This window comes from Microtus ochrogaster, unplaced genomic scaffold (genome assembly GCF_000317375.1).
Source record: "Microtus ochrogaster isolate Prairie Vole_2 unplaced genomic scaffold, MicOch1.0 UNK11, whole genome shotgun sequence".
Lineage (NCBI taxonomy): Eukaryota > Metazoa > Chordata > Mammalia > Rodentia > Cricetidae > Microtus > Microtus ochrogaster.
The window spans coordinates 2,308,829-2,319,342 of NW_004949109.1; the positions used below are offsets into that span (position 1 = coordinate 2,308,829).

At 46.5% G+C, this 10,514-nt stretch overlaps 1 protein-coding gene across 1 annotated transcript in view; it reads left to right on the top strand.

Moving 5' to 3' along the window:
* The first annotated feature begins 2,333 nt into the window (after positions 1 to 2,333).
* The window catches only part of Cd180 (CD180 molecule), an 18,401-nt gene continuing 10,220 nt past the window's right edge, over positions 2,334 to 10,514 (top strand). Inside the window, exon 1 of the mRNA XM_005366570.3 lies at positions 2,334 to 2,500. Within this exon, the coding sequence (XP_005366627.1) occupies positions 2,411 to 2,500 (90 nt within the window). The 5' untranslated portion in view covers positions 2,334 to 2,410. The remainder of the gene's footprint in view (positions 2,501 to 10,514) is intronic.

Sequence of the window (10,514 nt, forward strand, 5' to 3'; positions counted from 1 at the left end):
TTAGGAAAGCATTTTCCTACATATCATCCCATTTGATCCTCATAATTACCCCATGATGTAAGCAGGGCAGCTCTGGCTTTTCAGCTGAGAAGCTACTCTCTGAAGTGCAGTGTCGAAGGTCACTCAGTTGGCAGGCGGTAGACCAGAGGCTTGGTACCAGCCACCCTTGGGTCCATACCATAATGGATGCCTTCTCTGAAGTAAAGCGGCCTGCCATCACCTTCATTGGCTTAGACCATGTTTTTGCAATTGGTATCTTCAGAGGTATATTTGTTGTCAAGGATGGCATTTCATGAAAATGCCTAGGTACTGAGAACAGCCGGACTGTAGCCCAAATGAGACTTTCAGGCCCATTTTCAATTTCTGATGTGGAAGGTCCTTCTGTATATGTGTCGCTTTTATTGGTTAATGAATAAAGAAGCAGGCTAGGCCTGTGTGATAGGGCAGATAGAGCTAAGGGTGGGGGTGGGGGCTAAACTGAATGCTGGGAGAAAGAAGGCGGAATCAAGGAGAAGCCATGTAGCCCTGCCGGAGACAGACACCCGAACTTTACCCAGTAAGCCACAGCCTTGTGGCGATACACAGATTAATGGAGATGTAATTTAAGATATGAGTTAGCCAGAAATACACTAGAGTCAATGGACAAGCAGTGTTTTAAATAATATAGTTTCTATGTGATTATTTCGGGTCTGAGCCCCTAGGTGGCCTGGAAACACACAAGTGGCCTCACACAACAAAGCCTGGCGGTGGTGACACTTACCTTTGATCCCAGCACTCAGGAGGCAGAGACAGGTGGATCTCTGTGAGTTCGAGGCCAGCCTGGTCTACAGAGTGAGTTCCAGGACAGTCAGGGTTACACAGAGAAACCCTGTCTCAAAGAAAGAAGAAAAAAATAAAGATTGACAGGTGAACGTTCTCTATTCTGGCTGCTGTTTAGCTGTTCTAGGAGGCTACTTACTCTTTGCCATTGTGAGTAGAAGTGTGTCTCTTACGTGAGACCACCTGGATCTAAAGCCCCATTCTTCCACTCTGGTGATGTGGTCTTCGAGAGGCTATTTGCAGTTTCTGTAACTATAAAATGAGAAGAGAGAGGGGGGGACTCTGGTCTGCAGGCTATTAAAAACATAAGTGGTAGCGACTTTGGTCACTTTATTGATGGCAGTGACATAGCATGGAGTATGTAAGGTCGTTGTGGAGTCTGAACTAGGAACTGGGCTCTTAGAAGCGGAATGGAAGAACAGCGCCACCAATTATCTCATACATCAGCTGGTTCAAGAGTAGACAAAGGCCTGTGGTAGCTAAGTATTTACTGAGTAAATACTTGAACTTTTTCTTTCCCTGCTGCACCTTGGCCACCGTAAGAATTACCACTCTTTCAATGGATTCTCTCTATTTCTTTTTCTTTTGTCTCTTCCCCTCTCCTTACTTAAACAGGGTTTTCTGTAGCCTGGGCTGGCCTCAAACTTCTTATGACCTTCAACTGCTCATCCTCTTGCTTCTATCTCCCTAATGCTGAAATGAAGGGACTATGCCCACGACTGCTTTATTGGTGCTGGGGTGCTGAACTTGGAGTATCATGCATGCTAAGAAATTACTCTACCAATTGAGGTACAGCCCAAGGCTTCAAATCTATTTCTAAGGGAAAAGGGACCCCGAGTTGAGATTTTTAGTTCTGCTGCCGTTGGCCAGGCTGCTGTGTCTTTTAAAGCTGTTTTGTTTACCTTGAGCCAGGTGTGAGGACAGAAAGGGGGTTCCACCTGAGCTGTTAAAACAGCAGTCCTAAGTCACCTGGGCAAGAGAGAAAGCAATCCCCTTCCATAGGAAGATCAGGAGTGCTCCAGGAAGGGGCTGAGGTTCAGCTAGCAGAACTGTGGAAACTGTCACCTCCCGCCCTAGTTCCCAGTTTTGCAGCCCTCCCATCTGCTGGAGTCGAGCTCTCTGCCCTCCCAGCATGCTCCAGCACTTCTCCCAGTCACCCTGAAGGACAGCTAGCAAGGTGGTATCCGACATGAATGCAGATTCTGGCATTTCCAGCCTCTCACAGGGAGAGAGACTAGAAGGTCAGGAGGGTGGGCCAAACCCTTGAAATTGGCATCTGGCCAATGGGAAACATCACAGTCTCTAAGGGCTATGCAACTGGTCCACACTGGTCAGGAAATGCACTGGGCCCTCCTGGGGCAGGGTTCTCAGTTATTTTTGGCCAGGATGGTTGGTATGCAAAAAGAACTTCCCTTTTCTTCTTCTGCAGCGCAGACCCACAGCCGAGCGGTTCACACAGCGTTGCCGCTTAAAATCAACCTTCCGAGTACCTCTCTGCCTGCCAAGTCACCAGGGCTATTAGAGCGTGATTATACGGCTTGGCTCTGAGCATTAGCTAATCCGACCCAGCTGGGCTTGCTCTGGACCTGGGATGGCTCTGGACATCAGCTGCTTCTTTTTAGTGGCGCTCTTTTCAGCCAGCTGTGAAGCCATCGCCTCCTCAGATCTGACGTGCATTGAGGTGAGTCCAAACCATGTCTCTATGCAGCTGACACTTGCTCAAAAATTTAAGATTCGGCATAGAGACTCATGTGAACCTTGGCTTTAAGTCTCTACTGTCCTAATGAGGACAACGGGAGATAGCAATAGGGTTTGGGTGCCAAGAACAGACCCTCTCAATGCTGACACCTAAACCATGAGAGCCATTTGTGTGCCATCGCAGCACATGGCCTCTCGCCACAGAGTCCTTCAGTTTCTTGGCTGCCACAGTGAGGACTAGTAAAGACAGGCCCATTCCAGGCTTCAGAACAGTTAAAGGATCATTCTGAATGAGATTGGTTTTCGCCTCCAGTTGGACACCCTTCCGTCTGTCAGATACCCCACAGGAGTAACCGAGACCCAAGCCAACGCCAACCTTCTGTTTCAAACTGTAACAGTAGGAAGTTGTAGAGAGGAAGAGAGAGAGAGAATGGCCTCCGTCTTTTGCCATGTAAAATGATTCCACCTTCCTCCCGCTCTCCTTGACTCTGGCAAGTGGCCAGTCCCATATCGGCATGCCTGACAAAGGGTGCAGCAGAAAAGGGTGGTTTGCTAAGTTGCTTTCCTACTTTGGGACTGAAAGGAGAATATAAGCCAGGATAGTTAGGGGCAAAAGGAATCTGAAACCATAGTTAGAAGTCAAACCATTGACCTAAAACTCAAGGCTAAGACTTCCCAGATGAGGGTATGAATCAAAGTCAAAGCCAGGACTTGAATGAAGTCTGAAACAGAAAGCTTGTTAGCCATTTGAGTGGATTCAGGCTGTTCACAGACCAAACAGATACGATACCCAGGAAAAATCAAGGCAGGAATGGAATATTAATTTCCTCAGGCTTCCAGAACCAGTGCTAGAGAGTAAGGAAAATTACATAATAGGACTTATGGTTTGCCATTTCTGGAGGCTGGAAATCCAGGACTGGGGCTGAGGCAAGGTCATTTTCCTCTGAGGACTTTCTTCTTGGTTTGTGATGACTGTTGTCATTGCTGTAGGCTAGAAGGTAGTGGCAAGGTCGTTTTCCTTTGAGGACTTTCTTCTCAGCTTATAGATGGCTGTCTTTATGTGTATCCAGTGTACCATCCCCAAGGCTTAGCTGGGTCTAAGTTTCTCTTATGAAGACATTAGTTGTGTTGAACTAGGACCTGCCTAGGTTTCCTCACTTTGCTGTAATCTATCTCGAAAGGCCTCATCTCCAATTATAGTCACATGAGACACAGGTCCTGGGAGTTAAGGCTTCAACCTAAGAAGCTCAGGGGTGGGAGAATGGGAGACAACTCGGGCCATAAAAGAACTAAAAGAAGAAAGGGGCTTCATCAACCCCAGCTTCACCTCGTTCAAGTTGGGAAGTTGGTTTCACACATCATGCAGATGGCATGAAGGGATTGGGATGGGCACATCCCCTTCTCAGTGACCAAGGACGAATGCTAGTCACGTGCTGACCGCATCCCCAGATGGGATAAGCCTCCCATTCGATCACAGTTCCACAGAAGTGGGCTATTTGCAGTACTCTGTTCTTAACTGGGGAGTTCAGCTCTCAAAACCCTGCACCTAGGGGAAGCCTGTGAGTGCTTCTGAGACTGCAAGGAGTCCAGGAAGGGTGAGCTTGCCCGAAAACTACAGCAGAGCTACAGAAGCCGTCTAATCACCCATGGTGGTCACAGGCTTCCGAGTTGCCAGTTCCCTTTTGTACATGACCCCTGCTTTGGCAGAGGGAAGAAGGAGGAGAGGCAAAAAGAAAGAAACTGCCTGGGGTAGGCCCTCAGTGCCATGCCTGTCATTCATGGGAGTAGGGCACAGTGTCCCAGGTCGCTAAAGGCCCTGTATGAAGACAGTGAAGACTTCCATTTGGGGTAAACATGTGGTAGTGAAATCCTTTAAAACAACGTCCCCGCCTCTAGCTCGTGATTGCCCTCTGACACATGTCTGAATTGAAATAGCCTTGCAACCCATCCCATGAGCATTAGAGCTCTATTTTCTCTTTCTTCTTCTCTCCTTCTTTCCTTCTAAGCAGCAGAAGTTGAAGGCTGTTTAATGCATGAACACGATGGGCCATGTTCCAGACCTCTATGCCACGGATGAGGGGGAGCCAGACTGGTTAGGAGAAACGTGTGCCTTTGATTGTCACGCGTGGTCCTCTCACATTCAGATCATCCCTGTTCTTTCCACCCAGCCTTCTCCTGGCTTTGTCTCCTGCCTCGCTCCACTTCAAGCATGATCAAGCACTCATTGCCTGTCTGTTCCTGTGACCCACTGTCGTGAGCTTGTCTGGCCCAGCGTGATAATAAGAGTTGTGTTTAGGTTTTTGCCTTCTTTTCAGCTTATTAAGCTTTGTTGAAGCAAAACACACATGCAGAAAGTTCACATGGCCTTACCTAGGCAGTTAAATGCATTTTGACCCACGAACACAGCCAGGTATTCCACATGCAACTCAAGGCACAGATGTACTCAGTACCTCAGAAGCCCCCAAGCCTCCTCCCGGCCATGAGTTCCTCAAAGACATCTAGTCTTGTAACTTCTATCATCATGGTTGCTAGTACGCTCTTAAAAAATAACTTTATACAGTAGGGACCATATCGTAGGAACTCCTTTTGCCTGAATCCTTTTGACTGGCATTAAATTGGTGACACTTTCGGATGACATGTACGAAAGTGGTTTGTTGATTCCTAGTGTTCAATGACACACTGTTTGGTGGGAGCTCCCATCGTCTATTTATTTCTCTACTATTAATAGGAAACTGCATTATTTATAAGTTTTGGAAGTTATGGATGACACTGGTTTTAAGCTTTCTTGATTATGCCTTTCTTTAGAAATCAAATAAATTTATTTTGTATGAGTACCTGAATAGATGTATTTCCCATAGTGTGTGTGTATGTATGTATCTTGTAGACATCACAGATTTATAAAGCATCACTAATAATTAACAGCCCTTGGCACTGCGTGTGACGTTTCATTGCTCCTGAGTCTTGTTAACATTTGATAATAAATGTGCGCCATCCTGATGGCTGGGAAGGAGCATTTCATTGGGATTCAATTTTTATTTCTCCGATGAATTATTAAATTGAGAACATGTTCACAGCTGCTTACATAGTCCTCTCTCCTGGCACTGCTGAGAGCCCAGCCCAGTGCCACCCTCCTTCTGGGCAAGCATTCTGACACTCATACACCCTCAGCCCTCTACAGCCACACTTTTGTGGGCGCAGTGCTTAAGTTTTTTGCCCATTTTCTCCTTTGTTGTCTTGATGTGATAGCCAATATATATTCTTCTACTCTGAAACTTCTCTTTAAACTTTCCTAAAGGTATCTTTTGCCAACTGGAAGTTCTTAATATTATTATAACTTGATTGAACATTTCTTCCCTTAATTTTCAGTACATTTCTGTCCAGTTTAAGAAATCTTTTGTCTACCCCAAAGCTATGATGATATTATCCTACACTTTCTTCTGGAAGATTTATTGTTTCATATTTCTAAGTTTTAACAGCTCAAAAACTGATATATATATATATGCATATATATATGCATATTGGGTAGAAGTCAGAACTGATATTTTAATAAAATTTTTTGCTTAAGAAAAGTTTCAACCTACACCAAGCTCTGAAAAAATGATAATAAAAACTCATGACCACTCCACAGAGAATCCTCTGTTGCTAAATGCCCCATGTTCTCTGTATGCGTGTAACAAAATTACATCCATGACCAGGCCTTTAGAGACTAGCGAATATTCAGACTATCTGGAATGCAGTGCTCTGTCATTGCTGCTGTTGGAATATTTTCAGGGTACTCTGAAATAGTTCCTTAGACCAGCAGGCTTGCTCCCCACCCCCATTACAAATGGGCTCATCTTAGTCACTCTGTCCATTCAAAACCAGGTAAGACAAAGTCCTCTATTTCTAGGAATGGGGTGGGCTTTACTTGGCAGTGCCCTCTTTGAAGAACTCCAACTTCACAGATGCACTAGCTTCCCAGGACCAGGATGATGGGGAATGAGATGATCCCTGAAGCAGGCACTCCTGCTCAGGGCTAAGGTCCTTTGTCTGGAGACTTCTCAGTGCACACTGGTAGGGTGTGTGCTTCTTATCCCCAAGCTATAGCTGGTAAGGAGAGAGGCCCAGGCAAGACAGTTAATGCTGTGAGCTTAGACTTGGAGACAAGCAGGCTATTTCTGCAGAGCAGTGGTTCTCAACCTTCCTTATGTTATGACCCTTTAATACAGTTCCTTATGTTGTAGTGACCCCCAATCACAAAATTTTTTTCATTGCTACTTCATAACTGTAATGTTGCTACTGTTGTGAATCGTACTGTAAATATCCTCTGTTCCGGATAGCTGTTATGTGACCCCTGTGAAAGGGCTGTTCCACTCCCACACCCCCACCCCTGCAAAGGGATTGGGACCCACAGGTTGAGAACCACTGCTGTAGAGGCCCAGAAAACAAAGGAGGTTTAATTGTAATGTCAGCTTGACAACACAATTTTAGGGATGTGTCTTCCCCAGAGGTTTCATTTGTTGTTTTGTTTTCAGAGAGTAATCTTTGCTCTGGAATTCAGCTTACCAGCCACATTGCTCAAGCTGTGATTAAAGGAAGGGGCTGGGGGTGGGGTCAGTGCTTCCTCATGCACGCACGTGTCAAGTGCACTAGACGTCTGAAAAGCTGGAAAGAAGCATTCCAGTGAAATCCAAAGGCTTCCAAATTAGAAAAATGTCTCAACGCTTGCAAGGAGAGAAAATACAGAGGGATGGGAGCAGAAACAAAATAACCTCCTGATGGAAAAACTGCAAAGGAACACCTGGAGGGAGAGGGGGTTGCAGCTAGGAAGGAAACTTGCTCTAGGTAAAGAGGCCCAGCTCTGAGCCAAGCTGAAGACAAAGTGGCTGGCAGGGGTCCCAGTGCACCGCTGGTCCTAAAGAAATGCTTCTTGACACAGAGCAGAATGTGTGCAGCACAGGCATCCGAGTGGCTTTGCAGCAGCTCTGCAGAATGTGTACAATTGAAGGCAGCTGAGTGCATTTGCAGCAGTGCTGCAGGGTGTGTGCAGTTGCAGGCATCTGCGTGGCTTTTTTGCAGCTCTGCAGGATGTGTGCAGTTGCAGTCGTCTTAGTGGTTTTCCAGCAACTCTGCAGGATGTGTGCGGTTGCGTGCATTTGAGTGGATTTGTGGCAGCTCTGCTGGCACGGGCATTCACATTAAGAAGGATGGGCCCTGTCTGCAGCGCAGTCAGCCAAGGTAGACGAGTGAAGAAGCAACTTCGGAAAACTGTCCATCTCCAGGTAGAATAATTACATGGGGCTCGTGGAGCTGGGGCGTGGCGGGTGTCTGCCTGGGAGGAAAACCCCAGGCAAGTGGTCCTGGCAGTGGTGGAGCTGTCTGTTGCTTTCCCGCATCCTCTGAAGGATGCTCATTCCTCTGGTCTATGCTTCCATGCTGTGCTGTTAGAATTCACCCAAAGCTTTGACCCTAGTCCTGGTGGTGAGAAAGACACAAGCTCACCATTGTAGAGCTTCTTCCAAAATGTTATCTCTATGGAATTCAAGCCCAGGAAACATATGGAACCACAATAGATGGTGTTCTGGCACACATGACCATACAGTTCTTTTTCTTTCAAAAAAATGAATCAGTGTCCTAAGAGACTGAAGAATTGCCTTGGAGTAGAGAAACCTGTGGAAATTTGACAGCAAATGCAAGGTATAATTCCAGATTGGAAAAACAGAAAATTATCTTGGAGACCAGCAAAGTAATGGACTGCTGAATAATAAGTGGAATCAATGTTAAACATCCTGAGTTGATAATGGGTACTGTGGTTATATGTCCTTGTTCTTTTTAGTCTTAATTCTTTGTGTTTTCTACATCATGCCTCCAGATCCCACCCATCCCCTACCTCACACCAAAATAAAAATTAAGAGAAAAAGAGGGGGGGAGAAAGGAAGAAGGGGAAAATCTTGTCATGGAAGCTGCAGTGTGACACAGTGAGTCACACAGTAAATCCTTTATCCATATATTTTTATACTTAGGCATTTTTGGAAAAGAATCAGTAGTCTGTTTCGAGGCCCCTGGTCTCTGCTGCACCATCTACTCTGGGCCCTCCCTGGAACTCTTCCTGAACATCCCATTGCTGCCCTGTGTCATAGAGATCTTGCAGCCTTAGGTCCACAGGACTGATACCCTCCCTTCCCTGTGCTCCAGCAGATCAAAGACGGGGAAGATGTTGGGGCAGGCCAACACATAACCTGGTCCTGGGCCCGAGTTCTGGGCCTGGTTCTTGGCAAGGTTTTTCAGACCACCAGCTCTCCCCTGTCCTTGCCACCAGGGTGAGCTCTCCAGCATTACTCTGGCTAGCTTGCCCCTTGCAGCAATGAGCAAGGGGTGGTGGTCAATTCTCTGAGTTTCACATCCTCAGAGTCTGATCTCCACATCTATACCTTCAGGGCCAGGTCTCCTGTGTTGCCCAGGTGAGCTGTAAGGTCCACTCACCCAATTACTACTACAGCTGGTGAGGGGCAGAAACAGCTCTCCCACCTGCCTCAGGACCTGACCAGTGGGTTAGGGCTTCGATTAGACAGATGAGTAGTGGGAACAGCTCTCCCATGTTTGCAACCTCAGGGCTGGCTTTACCCACATCTCTGTCACCAGGGTTGGCTCTACTGTGCTGCCCAGGTGAGCAGCAGGGCCTGCTCTCAGACCAAGTGCTGCAGTTGGTGAAGAGTTGGGCCAAGTCTCCCACCTGATGTAGGTGGCGAGGGGCGAGGAGAGGAGGGCATCTTTCCCTCACCCATGCTACCACACAGCTGTGAGAGGGGCGTGATCGCTCCCCCATTTTCATGCCCTCATAGCCAGTTCACCCGTGCCCATGCGAACAGGTCAGTCTCTGGTGTAGCCCTGGAAAGGTATAGCATCTCTCTCCTGAGTACTTCAGCTAGTGAGTGGCAAGGCCAGTTCTCCCTAGTATTCCAGTCAGTGAGGGGTAGAGCCCTATCCTCTCTGCCATTGGTGATAACAGTAGACAAGGACATCAACAGAGACCATGGCTGTAACAGAGCCTGAATCCAGAGATGGGGCCCAGCAGAAGCATAGCCTTGGGTAGCAATGAAACCACCCACGGCAGCCCACTCCTCATCTCTTTTGCCTCTTCAGATATGCCTCTGTCCACAGGACATAAACTATTTTGTCTCTCTCCCATTTCACTTCATACATTTGCTCACCATAGTAGCACCTGTCTGCCTGGTGCCGCGAGGGGCTGAAGTCTCCTTGTCCCGCTTAGAGTATTATGGCTCTGGGCAAGATCATGCTTTCTCGTCACAAAGAAATCAGAGTAGTGCCCAACAGTCTGGGCTGGAGACCTCTCTAGAACCTGGGCTAAAAAGCCCAGGCTATAACATTGAGTTTGGCTGGCCATAGCTGCATGGCATGGGGTGGAGGGGTTTCTCATATATCCTTGTTCTTAAGGAGTTATAAACAGAATATCTGTAACTTATAAAAGATTCCATTCCAAAGGACTGAATGAGAGTGATTGCATGTGTGTGCACACAGGTTCACACTACTAGCCTTAAAAAGTAAAATCAAGGTTCTCCTTCACTTTACAGCTAATATCCACTTATGAGTGAGTGCATATCATGTTTGTCTTTCTGGGTCTGGGTTACCTCACTCAGGATGATTTTTTTTTCTAGTTCCATTCATTTGCCTTCAAATTTCTTGATGTCATTTTTTTTTAACAGTTGAGTAATGTCCCATTGTGTAACATATTTTCTTTAGCCATTAAGGGGAGGCACTTAATCTTACTGCAACTTACATGCTGTGCTTTGTTGATACCCATGGGGTGCCTGCCCCTTTCTGAATAGAAACAGAGGAAGAAGGGATTGGGAGGAAATGGGGAGGTCCTGAGGTAGAGAGAATGAAAAGAGAGGAGGGAGGAAAAACTGCAGTTAGGATGTAAAATAGATTAATTAAACAAAAATCAATAAGTAAAATCAACAGAAAACTATCTAATGGTTCTTATATGTTGCTAACTT